Source organism: Psammomys obesus, unplaced genomic scaffold (genome assembly GCF_907164565.1).
Source record: "Psammomys obesus unplaced genomic scaffold, mPsaObe1.curated_primary_1811, whole genome shotgun sequence".
Classification (NCBI taxonomy): Eukaryota; Metazoa; Chordata; class Mammalia; order Rodentia; family Muridae; genus Psammomys; species Psammomys obesus.
In genome coordinates, this window is record NW_026585895.1 from 52,753,235 (window position 1) to 52,780,584 (window position 27,350).

The window sequence follows — 27,350 nt, forward strand, 5'->3', positions numbered from 1 at the left end:
TGTGTGTGTGTGTGTGTGTGTGTGTGTGTGTGTGTGTGTGTGTGTGTTCGAGTGCAAGGAAGGTCGCCCAAGGACGTAGGAGTTTAGCAGTGACCCAGAGCCATGGCCTTTGCCCCTTCTCCACCCCTGCCCCTAGCTCAGGAAGAAAGGCAATTACATTAGAAGTGTTAGAGGTAACGGTGGTGCTGGTGGGGATCTCGGCCCCCGAGTCAGGGTTGGTGGGCTGTTCGGGGTTCTCCACGCCCTCGCCATAGCCGAAGTCTTCATATGGGGAGGGCGTGTAGTAGTCATCAGTGGGCACATAGTCGTAGTCCCCGATTCCGGGGTCATCCTCCTTGCCGGCCGTGTCGCTGGTCTCAGGTACAGTGGGAGCCTCTGGTGGGGGCTGGGTCTGCTCCTGAGGGCAGAGGGTAGAAAGAGGCAGCCAGTGCATGAGCACCAGGTACCAAGAGAGCCATGAATTGATGGAGGACCACCCAGTGACACACCAGGAGAGGTCCAACCACAGCTTAAATTTCCATCTGTGTGTGTGGGGGGGGGTCTCTCAGCCTGTAGCCCAGACTGGCCTACAATTCACGATTACCTTATTTCAGCTGTCTAGTGCTAGAATTGTAGGTATGTACTATAATGTTGATAGCCTCTGGCTCTTAACCCTCCCCTACTCTGTGGCCTGAGGGGCCCAGGAACCTCCCCAGCCCATCCCCAGTCCAGATCAGACCTCAGGAACCTCTGTGGTTTCTCTGGCAGCTTCCACTGGCTTCTGTGTGGAGGCAGGCTCCTTCCCTGGGTCTTCTGGGTCTTCATAATATGGGTACTCATAATAATAGGTCTCACCTTCTCCTTCTGGGTACTGAAGTCAATGGTGCCCATGAGAAGAAGGAAATGGATGCATTACCAGAGCAGCCTGTCAACCTCCTTGCCCCAGCTTGGGTAGAAAAGCAGATGCCACAAGGCACTGCCCAGGATCCCCAGCCAGGGCTTTCCCTCAGCCTCTCCCTGAGAAGCTCAACAAACCTCAGAAGAATAACGTGGGGACAGACAACCCCACACGCTCCTGAGAGAGGTCAGCAAAGCTGAGCCCTAAAAGTGGTTACATCTGACCTATAGACATCAGAGCCAGGCTATCAAATGTGATCTTCCGCCCAAAACAGGGGTACCCAGAGGGAGGGGCTTGTAGTTACAAACAGGTACTCTGTCCTCAAATACAAACCAGGGATGGTGGGGCTGTATTGGCCTTGGAGCTCCACCCAATACAGTCTCAGGATTTGTGGGCATGGCCCGGGTCAGGGAACCCTAAGTTCCCATGAAAGCTCCTTCTCTGACCTCTGACCAGCAGTGAAAGCGAGAGATTGAGATACAAAGATGCTCAGAGAAGCAGGAGACAGCTCAGCCATAGGCAGGAGAAATACCAGAAAGAACTGCATATGAAATTGTTAAGGTGTTGCTGGAGGAGGGCTTGGGAAGTGAGGAGAGTGACCCGGCAGAGTGGGAAATGGGGAGAAGGACAAAGGGGACAGAAACAGCTGCCCTTCAGCGTCTCCACTACTCTGGGGCAATACAAACAGCTGAGTATACATCATCCATTGTAAAACTTCAGGTGCCCACAAGCAAACGACTGAGCTCTAAAGAGCAACTGAGGCCGTGGACTGAAGGTGATGGGCACCGTCTACATTCACTAGGGATGTATGTGGAAGTTTAAAGGGCATGGCTGCTGATGACACTCCCTCGAGAGACCTCATCATGGGGCAGGGAGTGGGGTGGGTGGGGTAGGTCCTCCGTGGTAAAGTGGATCAGACATCACACACTGCTTTCCCTAGTGTTTAAAACTCTGTCCTGTGGCTTTCAGGGTCCTTTACAGTCCCAATCCTGTTGACTCTAAACCACCCTGCGATTCTGCCTGTGCTCCCACCATGCACCCAGCCAGAGATGACTCACATATTCATCTGGGTTAGGGTCCTGTGACTGAGGCGTGTCAGGGACGGCGGTGTCACAGTCGGGGCTGTAGTGCTCACAGTAATCATAGGCAGCCCGGTGGTCGGAGACGAAGAGCAACTGTTGGATGTCACCCTGAAAAGGGACAAAAGCTCATGAACAAGCAGCACAGGTATTCACTGGGAGGAGGCCCAGCTTGATGACGTGGGCAAGAGGAAAAACCTTCAGAGGAGATATCCTCGCAGGGCAGCAGTGGCGCACGCCTTTAATCCCAGCACTCAGGAGGCAGAGGCAGGCAGAGCTCTGTGAGTTTAAGGCTAGCCTGGTCTACAGAACGAGCCCAGGACAGCCGGGGATACACAGAGAAACCAGAAACCCTGTCTCAAAAACTAAAACAAGGAGGAGATAACCTCGGGGACAAACGTCTTCCCAGCAGATGCCCCTCTGAAGAGCTACTTAAGCTAGGCTGGCCCACCTGGGGATTAATCTATCTACCCAACCGTCTATTTACCCATCCACCTACGCACTTACCCCTTTCCACTGGTCTGTTATCTAACCATCCATCTATTCACCTCCCCACCCATCCACTCGCTTACCTTTTCTTCTATCCACTCACGCATCCAGTCCCTCACCTATCCATTTATCTACCCTTCTAGTCATCCATCTGTCTACCCATCCATGTATTCACCTATGTATCAATTCATCATCCATCTATCCACTCACCACCCACCAACCTACTCATCTACCCTTCCATTAATAATCCCTCTACTCGTTCGCCCACCACTCATCTGTTTATCCACCTTTCCATTCAGCCAGCCAGCCAGCCTGCAACCATCCACTAACCCATCCATCTTCCTAGCCACCCCTTCATCTGACAATTCACTGAACCACCCTTCCATCCATCCATCCAGCCAGCCAGCCCACAATGTATCCATCCATCTACCAAATACCTGTTGCACACTTGCCAGCTTGGTGCTCACAGCTACTGCAGTCACAAAGCACAAAAGCATCTGCCCCAGATTCAGGAGGGCATATCCCTGTCTCCATCAGCCTCCAGTACTGAGGGGTATTTCTTTAAGATGCAATGCACACTTTTTCACCGAGTTAAACACAGAATTGATATGACAGCAGTTCCAGTCCCGGAAACTAGAACAAACACTTAAACAAATTTCCCCAAATCAGTTCAGCCCTAAAAGTGAAAAGAAGGATTCAGGCCAACACACACACACATAAGTATGTATGTATGTATGTATGTATGTACACATATGTATAGTGTGTGTGTGTGTGTGTGTGTGTGTGTGTGTGTGGCAAGGTCAGTCAAGGTGTCCTACAATGTTTCAGGGACTTCCACCCACTGGGCTCAAGGCTGGAGAAGGCATCAGAACATTATAGTACCTTGAAGGCCACAAAAATACGTGTGTGTGTGTATGTGTGTGTGTGTGTATGTGTGTGTGTGTGTGTGTGTGTGTGTGTGTGTGTGTGTGTGTGTGTACTCTCATAGCAGTATTGTCAATAGCCCCAGAGTGGTAGCACCATGTGTCCATCAAAGGTGGCATTAAGTAGAATGCAATGATGAATGTCACAGGCACGAGTCATAACCCAGAAGACCCCGCAAGGCTGATGCTGGTGAGGAGACACCTGCCCACCAAGCAGCTGAGCTCTCAGAATCATGTTCTCCACTTCCTTCTTCTCCAGACGTGCAGACAGTGAAGAAGGGAAGAGCACATGAGCACACTGTGCAGACTCTTCCTGGCAACAGCAAGAGCCAGCTTTGAGACAGGCGCTGGGTCCTCCCAGCCAGTCACACTGGTGACAGTGACCAGGAGTGAGAGCGTTCCCACTCGCCGAGCTCAGGGTGGAGAAGCTGCCCATGGCCTCCCACTGTGGCCATCCCAGTATGTCTATCAACCCCCATTCAGCGGCCACAGAAAGTAAAGCTCAGCGTCTGACATCCTAGTAGTTTGAAGGCCACATTGGAAATAGCACAGCAAACAAAGGTGACCCAGGCTGTGCCAGGTGTGCAGTTCTCTGTGCTTGGAGACCATCCAGCCACGCGTACTATACTGAAATATGTTTACTACACTATACTGGAATACCATATATAATATGTTCTGGTTAAGGACAGGGCTTGCTCTGTGAAACTTTGCAGTGATGAACTGCAGGGACAGGGCCTGGGTGCCATCTGGAAGATGGCACAGTCTCGTGGGTTTATTTTGGGCTTTCTTTCCATCCCAGGCAGAAGTGCTACCTCCCTGGTTTCCAAGGTCCCTCATGGGCTGTATGCTCAATGGCTTCTTTGCCCTTCCAGCTGGGTTCTGCAGTCCTAGTGGATCTGCAGTGCTGGGTCCCTGTGGCCATGACAAGTCACCCAAGGTGTGAAAGGAGGGGGGTCCCAGTTCATTTCAATCATTGCTCTCTTCCCTGAAGACCCTGATGAGGGGATTGTGGGGGTCTAACCAAAGCAGAGCAGGGTGCAGCGTCCATCTCTACCACAGTGCGGACCAGGAGGGGAGACAGGGGAGGGCGCAGCAAACCCAGCTTTCAGTGGCACAGCGGCAGAGTACTCTGCCCATAAACAGTCAGGTCTAGCTGGCTAAAAACCTAGCCAGCTCTGCTATTCTCTAGCTGTGTGGCCTCTCGGAGATTTGCTTTCTCTCTGTGAAAACTAAACACAACATAAACAATATCCACTTCTTATGATGCTGGGGAGGCTGTGGTCCTCCAGGCGAACTGGCGTAACCGCAGTACTCAATAACAAATCTTGGGATCATTGAAAGGTGAACGTGAGAGAAAGCCCTAAAGGGACAGTAGGATAACAGTAAGATATGGAATTGCAGGGGGCAGAGTCCAGTAGAGGACTCAGGCAGGATGAAGAACCCAAGAACAGGCACGGGGTGGCAGCGATGATACACAGCTATCAGACACTTATGAAGGATCAAACCACAGGGGTCAGGAGCAAAGCCACAGGGACTCGAAGGGGCTCGGAGGGACTCAACATTAAATAGTGAGCATACAAGAAGAGAAGGAAATATTAAACACATTTCATGCGTTTAATAATGTAATGTACAATTGAGTGACATACCTGACTCTTTCTCACTGATCTCCTCGCCTACCCATCCATATATATATATATATATATATATGTATATATATATATATATATATATATATATATATATATATGTCACCCATCCACCCATCCATGCAATTCATCTGTTCATCCACTCATCCATCCAACCATGAATGCCCTCCATCCATTGATGCCTTTCATTCCTATGTCCATACATCCTTCCATCCATTTATTAACCCATCATCCTTGCATATCACTTATCTATCCACCCATCCCTGCCATCCATCTACCTCTCCATCCATTCATATATCCATCCATGCATCCATCCATTAACCTGTCCATTCAACAGCTATTGTGCATCTCCTAAGTTGTGGCCGCTGGGTCACACACTGCAGAAGCAGCTCTGACACAGAACAAACGCACGAAGGTGTCCACCTTCTGTCAGCACCACAAAGCTGCCTTGTGCTTTCTTGATAATAGCACATCCTCCCAAGACCATGTGACCACTGAGCTTCTCTTGGTGCTCCATTTCCAGCCAAATCTCAGGACTCTTTTCTAGTCCTGTACCCACAGTCCTGCTGTTCTCTGGGGGTGGAAATGACCTGCTTGCACAGCCCAGGAAGCCCTTCATCCCTGCTTTTCATTAGGTAGAGTGTAAACCTTTCTCTGGGCTGGACTCCAAGGTGACCTGGAGGTTGGAGGGACAGGAAGTCTGCATGCTGCTCATCTGCTGGGCCATGGCAGGAGTGGGTGTGTGTGTCACCTGAAGTCACTGAGTGTGGGCCCATGTTGGCTTCCTAGGTTCTGAGAAGGAGGGTGTGGGTGTCTTGTGATCTAGGACAGGCTCCTTCACCATACCCAAGCTTCTGTCTCTGACAGGAAACTGGCCTAGAATTAGGCTGATGTGTAGGAGTGCTCACTGACAGAACCAAAAAACAGAATACATCAAAGGCCAGCTTCCCTGAGCCCTGTGGCTTAGTTCCACATGCCTGGTCCCAATTGGGGTTTGAAAACCCCAAGTAATGAGCAAAGAATCCAGAGTACCCTCAAGCAGGCCTGAGCCTGTCTGGGCTGCTGTTGTAACATAGCCTCTGGTGTGGCCTACACATGGTCCTTTCCTCCCAGCACGCTGGATCCCAACCCCTGATGTCTATGGAAAAGGAGAGGCAGACATCTCTTCCTGAGGCTGGACCAGTGACTGTCACTCCCCACTGGACAAATGAGAAGCTGTATTCAGGAGAGGCCACCAGCCCTGATCTCAGGGTTATTCTAGCTTCCTTTCCGTGTCTGATAAAGCACTCTGACAAAAACCAATTAAGGAGGCATGGATTTATTTGTCTTACACTTCCAGGTCATAGTCCATGATTGAGTGAGTTCAGGACAGGAACGAGAAGGCAGAACTATTTGCATGAAGCATTACCTCTAAGAGAGGACTCACTCACAGCTATGGGCATAGAGCAGCAACCATGGAGGGTACTGCTGGCTGGCTCACCCACGGGCACATGCTCAGCTACACAGTTGTTTGCTTGCTTACTTGTTTTTGTTTTTTGAGACAAGCTTTCTCTATGTAGCCTTGGCTGTCCCGGAATTCATGAGGCAGACAATGTCGGCTTTAAACCCAGAGATCTGCCTGCTTCTGCCTTCCAAGTGTTGGGAAAACAGACAGCACTACCACCGCCCAGTTCAGCCAGCTCTCTTGTACAGCCCAGGACAGCATACCTAGAGAATGGTGCAATCCAACCTTCGCTAGACTCTGTTATATCAATTAACAACCAAGACTATGCCTCACAGACATGCCCATAGGCCGATTGGATCTTCTCAGTCTCTCAGTTGAGACTTTAGGCTGTATCAAGATGACAACTAAAACTAACATTGGCCTACAGAGGTTGCCTATGAGCCCATGACCACCAGCTGACCCACCACACCTGTTCCCACTTCAGCGGGCAAACTCCTATCCAGACTGCAGACAGAAAAGCCTTCTTCCTGCCAGCAAGGAGGGCCCAAAAGGAGCAGTACCCCACCACTCCACATCACCGCAGCACTGCTATGCCCTGGAGCCCAGGCCCCTTGCATAAGATGAGGCAGGACAATTGTGCAGGAGGCAGCTGGAGGGAGAGCCGCCTCACTCACTCTTGACCCCTGGGGTGAAGGGGCAAGAGCAAGGACTCCAGATTCTGCCTTTCTCAGACCAGCCCTGCATTTCAGCCCACAAAGGGATGTGGGAGACAGAGAACACACAGGCAAAGCTGCCTGCTGCTGTGCGATGCTCTGCCGGCTCCACTGCAGCAAATGGTGCAGGAGTGGGCAGGGGGGGAAGGGGATCAGACATAAAGGGGCTTCAGAGATCCTCTCAGTATTTTACATAGTACCTTCCCCTACTGACATCCAGTCTAGATGCTTGTCTCCAGTTCCTGTCACACACACACACACACACACACACACACACACACACACACACCCCTTCTCTGAGGCCAGCAGCAGCAGAGGTGGCCACTGCCCTGGCTCCCTCCTTCCCATACTTGTCCAGCCTTGGATGTTAGAGGCCTGTGTTTTAAACTCCCACAGATGGCAGCCTCATGGCAGAATGGTGTATGAAAACCACACATTTTCATTAAGCATCATGACCTGTAGTTCAAATTCCATCCAATTCAAATGAAATGATTTCTTTTTCAGCCCATAGCTTGACATGTAAATAAATGCTCTCCAGACATACTTGATGGGAGGAAGAGGCACCTTTGGGAGTCCTGGAATCGAGCAGCTGGGAAATTGTGTGGCCAGTGTCTCTTACCAGCTCTGCCTCTCCAGGAACCACAAGCTCTTTAGGCAGGTACATGTATGTCTGGCACATCTCTGCAATCCAGCATAGTTATCAAGAGAGCAAGCCTGGAATAAGGTGGCTCACTGTCGCTGAATGTGGCTATACACGACCACCTACACACTACATGACAACTAGTTCCATGGCTGGGCAAAGGGCTCCCAGAACGGACACAAAGCCCTGTGTCAGTCCTGTGTGCCTAGCCTGGAATCTGAGCTAAGCTGGCTTCAGGCCACGCAGGTTCTCAGCGCGGATGCAGATATGCAATCAGTCCAGGATGGGCAAGGACTCCCTGCCTTCCCAACCCATCCTTCCCCAAGTCCTACAGGGAGCCTGGTTAACACTACACCTGGTACCTCCAGCACATCGAGCTCTTCTTTACTGAATGTGTGGGGAGGGGAGAAGGGCCTCAAATGCCCAGTGCCCAGCAAGACTACCAACGGACAAGGAGAACCCTGCAGGGCAGGAGGACAAGAAGGTGGAACAGGGGCTCCACTCTGTACCTGTTTCTGCTCCCCAGCTTCGTGCACCCCAGGCTGGGGCTGGGAGAACAGGGTAAGGGTGCCATGACACCATCACAGCCTCCTGTCAGACCTTGTGAGAATGGGAGAAGGAGAAGCTGGACAAGGAGAAAGGCTGAAAACCCAGCATGGGCTCTGAGAAGACCCCACCTCCATCCTTGGCTACCTCTGACCTGGGGCTACCACATGGCCTCAGATTGGAGCTGGGAGTTGGTGTCCAATCTCTTGGCCCACTTCTTGAGATAGCTATCAGATGGCAATCAGACCTAATAGGGTGCTGGGGGCGGAGTGCAGAGCAGCCCTGTTGGAGTGCCATGGGGAATGCAGGGAACTGTGCTAAGGCACTCCCAAGTGCCTGGACTCATTGCCAAACTGGTAAAAATGCAATGATGACTGCTTAGTAGAGGGCTAGTCTAGCCTTGGGTTCAATCCCCAGCACTATGTAACTGAGGCATGCCAGCACCATGCTCCTATCGCAGCACTGGGGAGGTGACAAATAGCAAGAAGATTGGACATGCAAGGTCATCTTTGGCTATATAGCAAATTAGAGGCCAGCCTGGGCTATGTGTCTCAAATAAATGAATAAATAAACAGGTAAGTGATTGAATAAGTAGATGACAGGCAGACAGAAACAGATAATAAATGTATAATGGATGGAGGACAGACAGCATTTTTGTACCCAAGAAACCCAGAAACCCAGGTTCAAAGACTCTAGAAGTCTCTGATGTGGTGGGTCTCAAGAGGCTGGGTTGTTGGAGTCAGGTGGTAGAGGTGAATAGGGCAAGTCCTGCTCCTGCAACTTCAAAGGCATCCTAGAGGGCCCCTCGTACCCTCCCGGGAGTTCAGGGATGCTTCTGGACTGGCTCTGATACATCTGGCTGTGAACATGTGGCAGTTTGGGGTCTGAGGATCCACTGCAGGGAGCCCCAGCAGGGTGCAGCTGTGCTAAGGCATCTTGAGACCCTGTAGATGCCCCCAGTGGCCTCACTCCTCTGTGGACCCGCCAGCTCCCAGGAAGTGCCCCGGGCCTTGTCACCCTGTATGAACTGCCCTGTTCACGCCAGAAGCAGCCTCAGCAAGCTTTCTGGAAGCCACTACCCGTGGGAGCAGAAGCCTGGAAGCCCCAGTTGGATGCAAACCACTTGTTAAAACCAAGCCCAGGCCTGGAGAGATGGTTCAGCTGTTTAGAGAGCTTGTGGCTTTCACAGAGGCTCTAGGTTCAATTCCCATCGCATGGTGGCTCATAACTACCTGTAATTCTGGTTCCAGGGTATCCTACACTCTCTTCTGGTCTCTGTGGGCACAAAGTACACATACATATATGCAGGCAAAAACACTCATACATATAAAACAAAATAAATAAATCTTCAAAAACAAAACAAACAAACAAAAACATTGGCCAGAGTCTCAGATTGAGACTATCTTAACAATGCTTCATTGAAGAGAACCATGCTCCCTGCACCAGCCCTGAATTCTCACACTGGCCTCTTTACAGCATGGATGAGGGGGAAATACAGATTCTAAACATGCAGGGCTGGAGCCTGGTAGGTGGCCTCAGGGCCTCCTCAGGGCCCAGCAGCAGCTGGTACGGATACAGACAGGAAGCCAGAACCTGGACTGGGCTTATAACCTCACCCACTGCTTAAGACTGCATAGGAAGGTCCCGGGCTTCTCAGCACAGGCCATAAGCTGTAATTGCTCATGGGCAGCCCATTGAGGCGCTGGGGTGCTGTAAGGATGTCAGCCACAGCTGCCCTCCTGGAGGTGAGCTCTGGCTGCAGACACTCATGAACAACTGGCTGAATTTTGAAGCTCTTCCTCTCCAGAGAGCCAGGCTCTCCACCCCTGGAGAGAATCATTGGCCATCAGGCTTCCTGTTGAGACTCCTTTAATGTCCTGTTTTATTGCTAAGTGTCCCCAGCATGCACACACACACACACCAGAGATGGCAAGGATAACAGACACAACCCCCAGCTTCTTCAGACTTGTCCTTTCTCCTACCTCCATCCTGATAAAAATCATCCCCCACACACCTTTCTCTACAGAGCATGACTCTGCCCAGAGAGGCAGAGGTCATGAACCATTGGAATGGAACAGTGTAACACATTGGCCTGCCCTCCTGCCCTGTGGGACAGAAGGCTCAGGTGCAGGAGTCCAGAGAGTGGTTTCCCAACTCTACCACAAGGCCACACACCCTCTGCACTGGCAGGCCTGCTGGCGTAGTAGCAAGATCTGGGTTTGCCTGGTATGTTTATAGGTGTGAACATAGATTCTATGCACATACATGGGTATGGAGTCGGTATGTTAGCTATTGTATATACTGCATGTGCACTGTTTTGTGTTCATGTGCATGTCATAGGAGGGCCTACTATAGGGTAAGCAGCTGGCCCTCAGAGAGCATTGAGGTAGTAGAGTGTCCAGGACACTATTCCCTCCCTCAACTGCAGCTCATAGGTCCTCAAGAGCTGTACTGAGAGCCCTCTCCATCCCCCACAGGATGACCTGAGCTCACACAGGAAACAGCCCTTGTGTGAGCCTTCCTGGTGTCATCCACCAACCCTCTCTGGCCCACCCTGTGTCTCAGCAAAGGTGACCTTTTCTCCAGGCCTGACCCTACCCTATCCTCACACATCCAAATGAGGAGATAGATGGATTTCTTTCCCTCTTTGTCTTCTTCATGACACAGATGTGAGAGCACAGAAGGATGAAACCGCCGTCACGGGCCGCTGTCACAGGAAGGTTCCCTGTCCCCCTCTCACCTCCTTAGAGCTGCTCACCTGGAGCAGGAGGCCACAGTGTTCAGCGGCGCACACGACACATGGGGCATCTCTCAGGGCTCAGCCACCCACACAGGCTTGTACACGGTGGGTAGCAGCCCAAGCTGCTCTTCTTCTACCCGCAGGGCCCAGACCAACCCCTGGCATCACTTCATTTGACTTCAAATGCCACATCCCAGAGCTGGCATTCCCACACAGCCTGCCAATGGTGACCCCACATCACCTGAGAAGGTGTCAGCATTTGAATGCCACTTCTATTCTCGTAAGAGCCTTTCTCCGCCCCTTCCCCTTCTGTGTCCAGGCTTGCTTTCTGAGTCTCTCATGATTCTCTAGAAGCTCTGCCCTCCCAGGCCTGTTGGTCATTACTGTTGCTCCAATGTGCTGCTCTGACTGTGCACCCATGTCGGCAGCATCAAGCGAGTGGTCCATTTGTCCACAGAGGACAGGTCCATCTCCGTTTGGACACAGTAGAGATCATGCTGTCCTTGGCGCTCACGGAGCCCGAAGCATTTTGCTGAGCGAGTCAGTTCTGTCTCTGCCGATAATGAGATTTTAGCCAAGCTGCGCTGGGCCGAGGAAATTGCAAAGCTTTTGTTGGAGAGTCTGCAACCCTAGCGGCTATGCAGTGAGCGCACATACAGTAGAGAGCTTTGCAATGCGCCCTCTGATAGCAGGAGTCTCTCTCTGCTCCCCTTCCTCCTCATTTTTCCTCCTCCCTACAGCACACCAGCCCCTACACTAACATCTGGCCCTCACCTAATCCAAAGGTCCTCTGCAGGGATCCCCACAGATCTTTGCTTGACTTACAGATTTCATCACCAAATTTTACCCAGAGGACTCCTAACAGCAGGAGCAGGAGTTGTATCTGACTCTGTTGCTGGCTGGGAATCCCTTTCCCCTAAGTGGGCTGCCTTGGCTAGCCACAGTAGAAGACACACCTAGTCCTTCTACAGCTTGATATGCCAAGGCGCATTGATCTCCATGGGAGGCCTCTCTTTTTTTTAGCATTTTCTCAGGATAAAAGGGAGGACAGGAGGATGGTGGGAAGGGGAAGGGAGAGGCAGGGACTAGGAGGAGAGGAGGAAAGGAACCTGTGATAGGGATATAAAATAAATAAATAAATAAATTATTTTTATTATTATTTTTTTTTTACCCAGACTCTCTCATGCCTATGAATAGACAGGGGTAAATAAGTTGAGAAAATAAGCCCTTCTTGTTCCAGGATGCTGGAGACGTGGCCCACAAGTGTGCTAGCCAAGCAAATCTTGAGTCCCCACTGCCACACTCCTGGACATAGCCATCCCCAGAACCACGCCCCAGAGCTGGAGAGGTTAGGCCTCTCCATCACCCATTCAAAACACACCTAGGCACCTGTGGCCTGGACAAGTTCCCAGGGCTTCCTCGGTTGTTGTCACAGGTGGAGGAAGGTGGAACTGGAGAACAGTACTGCCAAGCTCCCCTGGGCTCCCATCTGAATCACACTGTGTGATCTTAGGCACTTTCCCAAACCACATCAGGCCGCACTTCCCATCTGTGAAGACGGAAAGAGGACTGGCCTTGGTGGCTGCCAGGAAAAGACTCAGTCCAACTTCCTCAACTAGAGCACAGCATGACATGTTTCCAACAGAGCCAGGCCACACAGGCACATGCCAGGTACAGGCCACACCCAGTCAGCAGGCCAGGGAATTCTTCCCCAGGCCCAGAGCAGAGCATGGGTGCCGTGAAGCCCTTTCCGCCACTCTATGTTGTCCTCACAGGTTTCCTGTAGAAGGTCATCCATTCAGGCTTTCAGGGGCCCTCACAAGTCACATTTAAAATCTTGCTTTGGTATTATTGCTTATGAGCTACACAGGATGGGAAAAAAGTGTCTAATCCAGGGGAAGGAGACCTGAACGCACTGCTTTGTGGTTCTCAGTATGGCTGGGGAAAATTAAGGAGGCAGCTTTAAGGTCAAAAATTTCTTCTTGCTCTCTTTCCCTGGATCCTATCTACGGTGCATGGTATAAAGGCATCATTCAGGAACTATCTCAGAGCTGGGCCCTGGAGAAGGAGAGGGATGATCACCATCCTCATCACCACCATTACCAAGACCACCATTATTGCTACCATCTCCACCTCTACTACTAACACCACTAAGACCACCATCACCAAGACCACCATTACCATTATCATTGCTACCACTAACATTACCAAGACCACTACCATCACCATCACCACAATCACCACCAAGACCTCCATTACTACTACCATCTCCACCTCCATACTAACACCACCAAGATCACCATCACTTCTACCATCACCACTCATCATCACCATCACCACTATCATCTCCACCACTACCACCAACACCTTCACCATCAGCACCAGCATCTTCACCATCAAAATTATCATCACCATCACTACCAACACCAAGACCACCACCATGAAGATCACCATCACCACTATTATTATCACCACCACCATCATATTCACTGTTCTCACCAACATTCCATGCTATCATCAGGATCACTATCACCACTACCATAATCACAAAGATCATCACCAGTCACCACTGCCACCACCAAGACTACCATCATCACTATTACTATCATCACAACCAATCATTATTACCATCACCACACCTGCCAGCATACCACCACCAAGCGTCCAATCACGACCATGATGAGCCCATGTGACCCTCAATCCCTGATGAAGGCTTGCCATCGTCACCATCATCCCTAAAAAAAAAAAAAGCTTGCTTCTTCCTTCTTCTATTCATTCCATGTTTCACTCTCTACTAAGTCCATGGACACGGGTGAAGAACTCTATGTCATTACTGCTAGTCTTCAGGGAGACAGAAACAGCCCTTAGGCTTCCTTAGCACAATTTATGTACGTGAAAAAAAATGGATTCTGCCTGAGAGGTCAGAAAGGCATGATGGAGGACACAGCTCAGAGCTTGGCTGTGCTCTGCTGCCCCATCAGCATGGGATGTGTTGAGCCCAGTGGTGTGGGTGAGGCTATGTGAAGAAGTCTACGAATTGACTTGAGCCAGGGCTATGGATATGGCCAAACTCAGGCCCTGTAGGACACCCACATCAACTTTGCAGCCTTGTAATCATTTGGTAGCCTGTGTGTGTGTGTGTGTGTGTGTGTGTGTGAAGCAAGACAGAGAGAGAGAATATACATATCTACATATCTTTGTGTAAAGTGTAATGTCCTAGTTTGCTTCTTATTGCTGTGACAAAACATTTGAAAATAAAACAAAACAAAACAAATTGGAGAGGGAAGGGTTTATTTGGCTTACATGTCCCAATCACAGACCATCACCAAGGGAAGTCAGGGTAGGAGCTCAAGACTGAAGCAGAGACCATGGAGGAACATAGCTTACTGGCTTGTTCTCATAGCTTGCTGAGCCTGCTTTCTTAATCAATCCAGGACCCAGGAGTGGCAACACCCACAATGGTCTCAGACATTTTATATCAATCATTATTTTAAAAAAAATGCTCCATAGATTTGCCCACAGGCCAATCTGATGGAGGGATTTTTTTTTCCTCTTGAGGTCCTCTCTTCCTGACTAACCTTACCTTGTGTCGAGTTGGGAAAAAAAAAAAAAACCTAACCAGAAGAAATGTATAATATAAGAGTTACTATTCATCATTAAGAGTGGAATGAAAGGACCTGTGATTACCAATGGCAGTGTCTATCAATCCAAATTAGGAGTACTTGGTAGATTTCAGCCAAACGACATAGCTGGTAGGCTTCCTGTCACTCAGTAAACATTGAAGAGATTCAAAGGTGTCCATCTGTGTTTCTGACGGCATGCTCCCAACACCCATGCAGCCAGCCATGGGAACTGAACAACAGGACTTGGCCCAGCTCCTCTGGAGCCCCTGAGTCAGCACTCAGACACTATCACCCATCAGCTTGATAGCAGTTTCTAGGTTCTCTTGGGCTCCTCGGCCACATGCCCTCGGTCACATGCATGTGACATACTGTCCCTCTGTCCCTCCTACACGTGTCCCTGCCTGCCCTGGTTCCCTCCCTCAGTAACCTGGCACTGTGTGCCTCTTGCAATGAGGTCCAACTTCCTAGAGCTCCTTGGCCACCATGTTCTCAGGGGACTAGATCAGAATGTCTACTGCATGCCAGCCCAGCATGATATCACTGGACAAGGGCTGAATTCCAATATAACATCAGCCCTGTCTCCTGGGAGACACTGCTGCTCACAGTTTCCATGGAACAAGCCTGACACCCTCACCGGCCAGGCAAGTCCTGTGAAGGGCTCAGCCTCTCCTGCTGCTAAGCTGAGTACTGTGCCTTCCTGGGTCTCCAGAAGCCCCGACCTCCCATCTGGCTGGCTGCCAGTCGAGAGCTTTATTAGATGAATCACCCTGAGTGGCCCTTTGCCAGCCACGGCACAGGCTGGGGCCAGCCCCTGCTCCCAACACAAAGCTCTTCCTAAACCTGGTAGCTAGGGTTTTGGAAGCCATTCAGAGGTGCCCAATGCTTTACATTGAAGTGTGCACACTCTGGGGTCAGGGGAGGCCTTTTCCAGGCTAAATTAGAGACATGAGCTAAGTGGGACCCCGAAGCTATGCTTCAGCAATAACCCTCGACTTCGGAGTATGACCTTACCAAAAACAGGGCTTGGATGGAGCACAGTTGAGGGTTTTTAAATGAGACCACTAGGTTTAGAATAAGCCTTGGGCAGAAGTGTGCCTGCCTACACCTGGACCTTGGACCCAGAGCCTTCTGGACTGGAAGGAAACAGCCTCTCCACTTTGCCACCATGTGTGTCAGCCTCAGGAGTGTCATCAGAACAGAACTCTGTCCTTCCTGGAATCAGGTGGTACCATAGAACAGGCAGATTGAAGACGCAGCCGATTGAAGTCTTGAATCTGCACTTGCTAGTGTCCTGGGGCCTCCCAAAGGACTTACGTCATGGCTAGGTGAATGGCTCCCTGAATAAAGCCCTTGGCACACAAGCATGAAGACCTGAGTTCTAGTCCCCAGAACCCATGTAAAGCCAGTCATGGCAGTGCATTTCCCAGTGCTCCTGCAGCAAGAAGAAGAGGCAGAGGCAGAATCCTGGAAATCTCACGGACCGGCCATCTATTGTAGGAAACAGAGAACAACAAAGAGATCCCATCTCTAGCAAGGTCAAAGGAGAGAGGGTGAACACTGAGGTTGTCCTCTGACCTCCACATGTGCACCATGGCATGCACGCTGGCACTCACACATGTACACACACACACACACAGATGTCATATACATACACAAGGGCATATCCTGAGGCCTACTCCATCTGCTAGAACATAAGCATGATGGCCTGAGACGGCCAGAGGCAACATCTACGTTAAGCCTCAGTGAAGCCAGAAAAACAGCGATAGCTGTCTTGTTGCTGTGAGCATGAAGTCTCTCATGGAATGGCCAACATGGCCACAGCCACGGCTACACTGGCCTGGGTAGCAATACAGACTTAGGCAAAAAATTAGGAACAGCTGGCCCAGACTGCGATCATTTGGACTGCAAACATCGTAATGGATGGGGGCTGGGCACAGAGCTGGTATCAGAAGGGCTTCTGGACAGGCAGCTCATAGCTGCCTGCAGCCAGTTAGAGCCAGCCTTCATGTCGGTAGGGCATCTCAGCCTCACTGTGGCTCCTTCTGAGACATGCATGTCCTTCCAGTCGACACAGGAGGCTGACAGAGATGGAGCCTGGGGCAATGCCGACAGCAGGACAGGGCCAGCTGCTCTCTGGAACTCTGTGGCTTGTCCACTAAGCACTGGCAGACTCCCAAAAGGGGGGCCAGCTCTCTGGGGTAGTTTGTCAACTCATTCCATTCCCTAGTGACTCTGCATGGCACTCAACAGCAGGCCTGAGCTGAATCCCTGGGCCCACTAAAGCTCCAGGAAGGCCCTCAATGGGCAGGTGAATAGCAAGAAGACTGAGAGTTCCTGGAAGGAGTCAGAGGTTTAGAATCAGAGCTAAAGCTGGGCCTGGATCTGGGGCCACACTGCTGATATCTCCCCATGAAACCAGGGCTCTGCTCTGCACTCACACAGAAAACAGCTGGCCCTCAGACCTGCCTGAGAAGGCCAGACCCAGATCCCTTTGGGCTGGCTGACGAGGAAAGCGTCTCCTCAGCACAGCCCGTTCCTGTCTCAAAGCAGATTCCAGGAAAAACCACGTCAGTGGAAAAGCCGGGCCCCTGGAAACAGGGAAGCCAGGATTAGGTAAACACTTGGCCTTCTTCAAATGCTGAGGTGCGGTCAGGAGGGGGTACCCGCCAGCAATTGGGGGTACAAAGTGAAAGCTGAGTTTACAGTCTGTTTGGTCTTGTTGCCCCTTGAAACATTCAACAGCTTAAAAGCTCATTTGGCTCCTGACCTAGAATCTGCAGCCAGCCTTGCCTCGTATCCCTAGAGCCTCGGCCTCCTCCGTGGCCCTCCTTTGTAGCATACTCCAGCAAGAAGGCCTTCCCACCTAGGGCCCCTAAGGCAAGCAGGGGTTACGAGTCTCTGCTCTTCCCTCAAGAACACTGGTTGGCATTGAACCTGCAGAGCAAGAGCAGCCTCAAGTTCCAGGCTGAGGTGGGAAATAGGAGGATGGGGGTAGGAGGAGTCAAGCATGATTGGCAGGTCATTAACTGTTATGCAAAACACTCAGTACAATGAATGAGCGTCCATCCTGGAAAGTTGTCTTTTCTGGTCCTCTCTGTAAGACCCCAAGCCTCACAGACCCCCACAGTGCCCGGGTGTCTGATGTCTTCAGCTAATGTAGGGTCACAGGAGCCAGTGGCAGAGGTTACCTGAGGAAGTTCCCCTCTGCCGCCATGCTGCAGATGACCTCGGGTAAGGTGCTCAGCTCCTGGTACCAGCTTCCCAAGCTCTTAGATGGGAACAGGGTCCTCAGCCCGAAGCACCTTCAGAGCTGCTGTTGGCACCCTGTCTGCACGGACACTCCACCAAAGAAGAGTTCACTTCCACCCATCCAGAGCACACTCTCCCCCCACAACTGTGTCCCTGCTCCCAAACCCCAAAGCTCACTCATGGATGAAAAGGGATTATTTCCCATATGGGAGGTGGAGGCAACCCCCCATGCCCTTCTGTATAATGGGCCTTGGCCTGCCCAGCACCCCCTGCACCTCAGATCTCAGGCACATTTCAAGGAAAGGATCAAGACTGAACAGGGCAGCCTTAGCATAGCCCTCAGGAATACAACAGCATGGGCTTAGAGTTGACCGAGTGAGCAAGGGGGAAAGTAAAGTGAACCTCCATTAACCTCCCAAGACCCAGACAGTGTGAGGCCCCAGTGAGGAGAACAGTAGGCCAGGTTTCACAGTGGGCTTCTGAGGTGGCAAGGGAAAGCTGGGGTCAGGGTGTGCCACGAGCAGTAACTCTGTCCAGGATTACAACTTCCTGTCCATCCATTCTCTGTAGACTCTTAGCTCAGATGGAGGCAGGACTGTGCTCATGAGACTCCACCTCCCTCCTACCCCGTCTCTGAGAGGGAATCAAAGCAACTTATTCACTAGACAAGTCTGAAAAAACCAGAGGTGAGACAGCTTGTATCTTTGGAGATAGCAGTGGAGAAAGCAGTTACTGCCACTGGCAGGAGACGAGGAGGGCCACAGCTCTAACTACAAAGGGCGTGGGTTCAGCATGGTTCTCAGAAGCCCTGAGCAGGCATTTCACACAGCCTTTGATGCATAGCCCTGTAGTGGTGGCCTTGGTGCACATCGTGCCTATTTTACAGAGGTAAATGCTGAGCTCCAAATCCTCAACCAGGAAGACCACCCAGGAAAAGCCGAAAGTCTGCGCTCTATACACCTTCGCTTCCTCACTGTGTAGTTTTGCAAGGCCCTGGTATGCCCAACATCCCCTGAACATCAGGGAAGTCCCAAGACTCAGATCCAAGCAAGTGAGGAAAACAGGTCATGCCTGAGGGAGCCAGCAGCTGCCAGAGCCTATGGCCACTATGGCTGGGCTCAACATGTATGTGCCATGGAGCTAAACAGGATACTGTGCCACAGAAGCCTCTATTTTGGCCCGGGGGGTCACTGTGGGGCCATGGGCACCCCTGGCTTCCCAAGTCTCCTTGGAAGCTTTGTGGGGTCCAGCAAATCTGCCTAGAAGAGGCACTGAGTGGGAGCACTAAAGCCTGTGCCAGCAGTGGCCTGACCATGGCCTCAGTGCCGGCACCCTCCCCCTCCTCAAACCCAGAGAGCGATGGAACAAACAGGCCTTTAACAAGCATAAGAGTCTTGTGGGAAGAAAGGACCACTGGAGAAGTTTCCAGCAAGAGCCTTCTAGAGAAGCCAGGCAGTGAAAATGAGAAAATAGAGAGCACTATTATCTGAAACCTGGAAAGCAAAGAGTTAAATCACTTCTATTTCAAAAGGGATAAAAATTCACTTGCAAAAAAGCACAGAGAAGCGGAGGCCAGCTCCCCACCTCTGCCATTACATTACACCAGTAAGAAGCAAAGGGGAGGAACAGTCCCCACTGGCCACCCTCTGCCTTGCTGCCCTAGCTGGTCTTCATTAAGGAAGACAGGTCCAATTTCCCGCCGTGAGCACAGCTAACAGCCAGGAAACCCTGGGGCTGGGAAAACACAGACCTCAGACCATTAACAACTTGTGGTCAACAAAAATCCTGGGCTTCTGGCAGCCTCTCTCCTCGAATCAAATTCCACAGCAGGAGAAAAGAGCTCACCAGAAACTCGGGACTGTGAATGCATTGCAACCTGCTGTGCCAACCAAGCTGCAGAGTGAGAACCACCTTGTACATGGCAAGAGAAACTGGACTCTGCAGCCAGTATCCTAATGGGTTTGAAAACTGGGATCTGCCTTCGTTCTCAACATAAATTGGTAACTGTTTCCCATTATAGAGCGCTTGCTGTGGGTCACGAATGTGCATGCCTTCTCTGGATTGATTTCTGCATGCATGCACATGCGCACGCGCGCGCGCGCACACACACACACACACACACACACACACACACACACACACACATTATTGCACCCATTTTGCAGCCATTGAGCCTCAGCTGTGGAGAAAACCCAGCCAAGACCTCTAAGCTGCACCCAGTTCTCTGAGCTGGTGAACCTTCCCACGAGTCTGGACATACAGTGCTGGCTGCTTCATTGGGGGATTTGTCTGGCGATCCTATGTTTAAGATGGTGCAAGGCTGAGGACTAGCGCAGTCAGTAAAGTGTTCACCACGCAAGCGTGAGGACCTGAGGCCGAAGCCCCAGGACTGGGAATGGTGGTTCGTGCCTGTCACCGGGTCTGGAAAGTGGAAACAGCAATTCATGGAACTTAGGGACCAGCCAACCAGCCAGTCCTGCCACATCAGTGGGCGTCAGGTTCAGTGAGACCTTGTCTCCAAAACTGGTGGAAAGTGACTAAGGAAGACATTTGACATTGACTGCTGGCCTTCATATGAACACAAACAAGAACACACACACACACACACACACACACACACACACACACACACACACACACCATACACTTTTTTTTTTTAGAGATTCAAAGCTTTTTCCAGAACCTTGATGATAAAAAGCTTATTGTCACACCCTGAAGAAATGACAAGTGTTTGGTATAGCCCAACATCACTACTACACAGCAAATTCAGTCAGACTTGATGTTTTGCTCAGCCCTGGGATGCCCTTGCATGCCTGCCTTCAAGATTTTGCTCACCAGAGACTGGACATCAGGAGGCACCCTGGCTCCACTTGCCCACAGGGTAATCGGTAAAAGCAGTGTTTGGCCCCTAGACCAGCTGTAAGCACCAGCTCCACACAAAAGGAGCCAGCTGCCGCCTGTCTAGCTAAGGACACTCATCCACCCTCCAGCTCATCCCGGATCCCTGGGCATGTCTACTCAGAAGCCTGCCCTGAGGACAGCCTCCAGGGTTCAGCACTGTCTGCACATGTGTGCCCATCCCACCTGGCAGAAGGCCCAGGCTCCAGTGTCAGCCTTCAGAGGGCGCTGAGTCCAGCAGACACACCCTGCTTTTACCTTCTCCTGGAGGCTGATGGCATTTCCACAGAAGGCTGTTCTGGACTCTCCCTGCCCATTGACTGCAGATTCTATCCCATCTTCACCCTAGCTGACCTTGGCCCACCGTGACCTCCATGGTGAGTGTAGTTCACATTCATGGAGCACTCACTCCTTATCACACTCAACCACATGTCATTTTTGTCACGGATCCATGTAGTAGTCACATGGCAATCCTATGTCAGGTCACAGAGTCCCTGCAGACAACTAGGATCAACTTGACACTGCATCCAACTTGCTGGGCCCTGAACCACTGAGAGGACATGGCCTAGAACCACCCCCACACACACACACACACACAGCTGGGAGGCCATCAGCAGGCCTCCTCAGACACAGGAGCAGATGTACCTGGTGGTGACCCAATACACTGAGGAAGTGGCACTCACATGGCATTTGGAGATCTAGGAGGGTAGTGTCCCCATTCTGTCCTGTCCAACCCCTCAGGGGGGTACCTGAGAGCCAAGTTAGCCTTCTGAGACCATTAGCCAGGCCATTATCAAATTTCTTCAGCCAGGGAATCCTGCGCCCCAAACTTTCCACAAAGCCCACAGTCTGTCTAAGCGAAGGAATCAGGTCAGATGTCCCAGCCCAAATCCAAGGGCTCGGGCTTCAGACGTACTTGAGACACAGACCTGAAGGGATGTAAGCAGGTGCTGCTTTCAGGTGGCCTCCAGGGCCAGCAGACACCTGCACAGGCTCTAAACCTTCTTCCTGAATCAAGACAGTTCCCAAAATCTCTCCAAGCTCAACACAAACCCAGAGGACTCTGTAGACTAAAGCACAGGCCTCAGACCCTGTTCTGCTCCCTGCTTGTATCTCTGGGGCATTTCCAAGGAAAGCAGGCTCTGCTGGACCTGGCTGGAACACCACTGTCTTAGAACACACACTGAGTCAGCAGGTCCCTCCTGACAATCCCACTGTGTGGCCCAGCTCTGCCCTGCAAGTCCACTCAGAGGACGCTGGCTCTCCTCAGCAGAGCCCTTGCCCATCAGAAGGTGCAGTCAGGGTAAGCTTGCCGAAGCCCTGTGTCCATCCCAACCTGGTCCCCAGGACACACGTGCTGAGTTGCTTGGAAAAGGGCAGTCACGACCATCCCTGCACGGTTCTCACATGGCAGCTAGGCCGGCCCCTCTCCTCCCACAGGCCACAGCACTCTGTGGAAAGCAATAGAGTCACACCGCTCCCTAACCGAGGAGATGGGGCTCCCACGGAAGCCACAGATTTCTACTGGAGGAGCCACCACTTGCCCCAAGTGTCCCAAGTGGCATGGGGGACTGCCTACCTCAAATATTTCATCATCCAGAATCCGGGAGCCAAACATGATGATGCCGTTGACATCTATTATGGGGTGGTCACTGCGGTTGAGGAACTTCATGATCTTCTTCTTACAGTCAAGGATCAAAGTGACATTTTTCTTGTAGACACTGATAGCAATTCGGTGCCACCTGCAAAGAAACAAATATTCAGGCAGGGAAATGTGCTGCAAAGCCTCTGGGTGACAACCTTGGGCTCAAGTCTGGGCAATATCCCACAAGGATAGTACTGTCAGTTAGAGGATTTCTAAGAGTCAAAGAAGGGGTCACAGCCACTGGCTTCAGAACTCGGTGTCAAAGGCGACAGCGGGCTTCTTTTCCCATTGTGCATATAGCACTCATAAGGCAACAAGAACTCAATACTTATAAAGCACCCTGTCCTAGATCAGGGAGCTGTCTCGGTTTAACTCCCCTCTTTGAGCGTAACCGGGAAAGTTCCAGGCTTCTAAGAGTCCTGCTTGTGAAGTCCTAATGTAGCCCCGTCACTTAGAGTGAATGGGACTAGACTCTGGAAAGAGCGCTTGTAACACAGGTGCTTCTTGGGAACAGATGTAAAATGCATCTCTAGTCCACTCAGACCCTCAAATCCAGACTTCTCATCTCTAAGATGCAACCCCCGTGAGCTCCTGGGGTGCCCTTGGGAGGTATGACCATAGGGGTTCAGGGTGGATTAAGCAATAGGAAGAAGTCACAGGGAGACTGCAGTCACACTATCATGACAGCCCCGGTCTTCATGCGGGGTGTGATCCCCATGACAACAGCGGGGTGGATATGATGGGTTAGCCTACAGTCTTGCTAGAAAACCCAGGAGCCACTGCTTCATGGATGATCTCCAGCATTCAGGGTGCCCCAGCAGAATTCTGGAGACTGGGCTCTGCTCTCATTCACTCACACAGACACTGTGTCAGGCCCAGCAAGGGCAAGTTCCCCTGGGAACAGGTAGGCATGGCTGCATCACCTCCTTTGTCCCTTATCATCTCGGGCCAGGACAGGATGTGCTGAATTCTACAGGGAACAAGGCTAGAGAACAGCAGAAGTCCTTGGAGTTTTAGAGAAGAAGCCAAACCCTACGGCCTCAGGTCCTGTGCTCCATCCTCCTGGTCCTCTGTGGACATCATATGCCATCTACAACCAGGTTAGCTGCTGCCCATGCTGTCTGGCCAGCAGCTGCCCCCACCCCCATCAGCAGGATACTTACTTGCCATCTGACAAATTGATGCCTGGGAAGAGTGGATACTCTTCAGGCCCCGGCTTCCCTGTGTGGTCCTCATAGAGGAAGACAGGGGACCGGCCCAGCTCCAGCCCCACCTGCTGGATGCCCTGCTCATTGTAAACGGAGACTAGGAAGGCCTGGCTGCCTTTCTTGGCTTTCACGGTGGTCAGGATGGAGAAGTCCTCAGGAAAGTCAGACTCTGGAACAGAGGACAGGGTGAGAGGACCATAGGAAACCTGGTGCTGATCAGCTGCAAATGGGCCAGCGTAGAGCTCTGTCACAGCCTGGTGGGTGGTGGCCCTCTGCAGCTCACAGGCCTGAGATCAACCCTCTGCAGCCCTCCTCCACCACAGGGGGTCAAGCTGCCAATTCAAGGCATATTTGAAACGCAAACTTCTCCAGGAAACCCTTACAGTGATAAGCCCGAAACACCCTCTCCTTGGCTCCACCCCACTCCTCCACACATCTGCTTATGAGTCCTTCTCAAGACCCACTGGACAGAGGCAGCTTACGAAGGACCCTTGCATGTCCCACTGCATGAAAGGCTGGGCACAGTGTGCCTCATTCAGTGTCAGTCACAGGGGATTTGAAGAGATGGAGTAGGAGACTACAGGACTGTGGCGTGCCTAGACTCACACTTCATGAGACATCCTTGTCCATAAGCAAATCAAAGAAAAAGCAGAAATAAATTTTAAAATACTCCAAATTTAAATTAAAAAAAAGTATCAAGTATTTGCACAAGAGGGACAAGATGTCCCTAAGCTGGCCCTGGGGATACCTAAAACCACTTCTGATGCCATCCTTGGCTGGCATGGATCCCCATGGATCCTGGTGGAAAAGTCAACCGTCCTCCTATGACTGAAGTTTTGCCACTGATGGCCTGGGTCTGACAGGTGTGAGCAACACAGCTAATTAATGCAAGGGAAGATGGTCTAGAGACATTCTTTCTCTCCTCCAGCTATGGAGAGTGTACCTCTCAGATCCCTCGGAGGGTCCCAGCAGGAACAGGCTGACAAAGGACAGTGGTGGTGAGGTGCCACCGAGCCACACTGTCCTCTCTGTAGAGGGCTGGAAGTCTGAGGTATGGGCTGGGACAGGGCAGCAGTGTCTGGCTATCCCACCTTCTCCTTTGGAGTTGGAACAAGGTCAACCATTTGGCCAAGAAGGCCACTAGTCCCTGCTATAGCCAGGCTGCTTTGCACAGTTTACACGCAAAGCTATCCAAGGGCGCCCTCTGCTGATGGAACTGTATGCTGCAGGTACCATGCTGGTGTTGGGGGGAGTAAAGTGTCCTAAACCCTGAGGTATGGGGGTGGAGGGACCCCTTGAATTCCCACCTCTGCTGTAGGACACAGACAGAGAGAGCTCATGGAGGCTGAGGGAGCTCCTGGCAGTGAAACTATTCAGGCCCCAGGGGTGGCCCAGGAAGCCAGTGGAAGAACCCCCGTGGGGTCATGACCTCTCATTAAGAGGCTCTGCAATTCTGACATGAACTGGCCATGTGTCCTCGCTCGAGTTAGGTACTTGTGTAAAGAGGCTGGTGTGCAGGGACCTGTTTGTGTGCTCAGCAGCATGACCGACCAGCTCCAGTGGAGTCAGGACGACAGTGCCAGGCTGCTCTGAGGGCAGGTAATGACAGTCATGCAGCTACTTGAGGAAAGACAGACTCCACTGAGGGAAGCTGCTTGGAAGGGGGCAGGGGAGGCTCACTGCCTTGCCACGCTGGGCATCAACACTGTACCTTCCACTGTCAGGGATGTGGGGGAAATGGAGGACTCAGCCTTAGCCAGTGCTGCTGGGCGGTGAGGACTGCTGTGCATGCCCAGTCAGCCATGCCAGTGGTGGGGCCTTGCCCCTGCAGGAGGTGGACACTACAGGGGTCCCTCCAGCAGCCTAGAGGCCACTGTGTGCATTCGGGGTGGACCACGCAGCCATTATCCCACCTCTGCGCTCACCCTGAATCTGTGTCCCTTGCAGCCATTGACTTGAAAGAATGAGAAGAATGGGACATGAGAGAGTCCTCTTTCTCCATCATGATTTATGGCTGAGGACAGCCAGCCCATCTCTCCCAGCTCATTAAAATGCTCTTTCTCAATGTTTAAAATCACTATGGTAACAAATTTTCTCAGCTCAGACAAAACTTGAAAAAGATAAATTATGTTGAACGTTAATCTCTCTCCTGGCAAAATAGCAATGGATTTATAGTCACTTTAAGAAGGTCCCTTCTCACTATGACAAGAGCCGGCCGCTGACACTGTACTGCAAGCTTCCGGGCAGTGTGGGAGAAGTGCATCCACTGTCTGGTGCTTCCTAACTCATCCCACTCAGAAAGTCATCACCAAGCGGTGAGCACGGTGGAGGATCTGCTGCTTCCCGTAAGGGATGCCCTCTCTCCTTCCACCGACACCCAAAGGCACCAGTCCACGGCAGGGTACAGTAGGCGGCCAATAAGTGCAGCTGCCATGGAATTGACTCATTCTAAGTCAATGGTTATGGGCTGGCTGATGGATCGCTTGCCTTGCTGAGGTAATCAATACTATGACAATTCCTCAAACATGGGCCAGGCTCCAGGGAGAAGTCAAGGGACAGACATGGTCCTTGCACCCAGGAAGTGACATTTCCATAAGGGACAGAAACAATAATCAAGTAAGTTATTTCAGTAACAGCCAATGTGCAGCGGCTTGGGAGGGGGAGGAGACAAGGGGCAGGGAATCACTGCAGGTGTGGAGAGCGTTAGGCAGGGACCAGGACGGCATTTCCGTGGCCGCTGGTGGTCCAGAGGGATTCTCATCGGCTTCCTTCCACCTCCCCATGGGACCGTTCACTGGCCCTGGGGAAGATGATGGGCCTGAAGAACAGCTGCCTACTGTCACTTCCAGCAGGATGGGGTTATTCTGGGGCCATCAAGTCTGACCCCTGGTGAGGGAGAACAGGGCACCTTCTGCTGGACTGTCACCATGAGACACCTAGGACCTAACACGGAGCAAGAGGAAGGTGCCTCTAACACCATGTAGATGCCAAAGTGGGCCATCAACTCAAGGGGGCCCCCACACCCCATGGTATGGAGAGCGTAAGAGATGGGCCATCCCTCAACCAGGGACCCTATATCCTACTGAATAGGGGTGCAAGAAACAAGACATCCCTAAACTGGAGGATTCCATATACCACTCCATGTGGGCACAAAAGGCAGGCCATCCTCAACCATGGGACTTCACATATCAATGGGCGTATTAGGCAAAGACCGTCCTAAAACCCCACTGTAAGGAGAGGAAGGGTGAGACATCGCTGCTAACCTTATATTCCACAGGGAATGGAGTAAGGTGGCCCTCAACCAGGGAGTCCCACGTAATACTATGTGGGTGGAGTGGGCACAGCCTCTCAGAGGAGACCCAATTCTGCCCACTGAAGGGATACAGTACCTCTGGCCTGGTGCTGTGTTCTCACTGTCCTAGGACCTTATATGGGCCTGTTCAGGCAGCCAGCACCCTGCCCTCCACTCATGGCCATGGTCTAGGACCAGCATTCCAAGAAGTGGTTTAGCCTGTGGTCAACAGTGGACTGGTTGGATCTAGGACCTCTGCCCAGTGAGGGTGGGAGGGGCCAATAGGGGCAGCAGGCTGCTCCGCTAATCAGGGGCCACTTCTGGATCCTGGGGCCTGC

At 51.6% G+C, this 27,350-nt stretch overlaps 1 protein-coding gene across 2 annotated transcripts in view; it reads right to left on the reverse strand.

Moving 5' to 3' along the window:
- Positions 1-27,350, reverse strand: part of Col5a1 (collagen type V alpha 1 chain) — a 151,356-nt gene that overhangs the window by 87,829 nt on the left and 36,177 nt on the right. For both annotated transcript variants that reach the window (XM_055600207.1, XM_055600206.1), the window contains exons 3-7: positions 23,676-23,889; positions 22,447-22,609; positions 1,936-2,067; positions 719-850; positions 158-397 (exon numbers count right to left, since the gene is read on the reverse strand). In XM_055600207.1, coding sequence (XP_055456182.1) covers positions 158-397; positions 719-850; positions 1,936-2,067; positions 22,447-22,609; positions 23,676-23,889 — 881 coding nt within the window. The remainder of the gene's footprint in view (positions 1-157; positions 398-718; positions 851-1,935; positions 2,068-22,446; positions 22,610-23,675; positions 23,890-27,350) is intronic.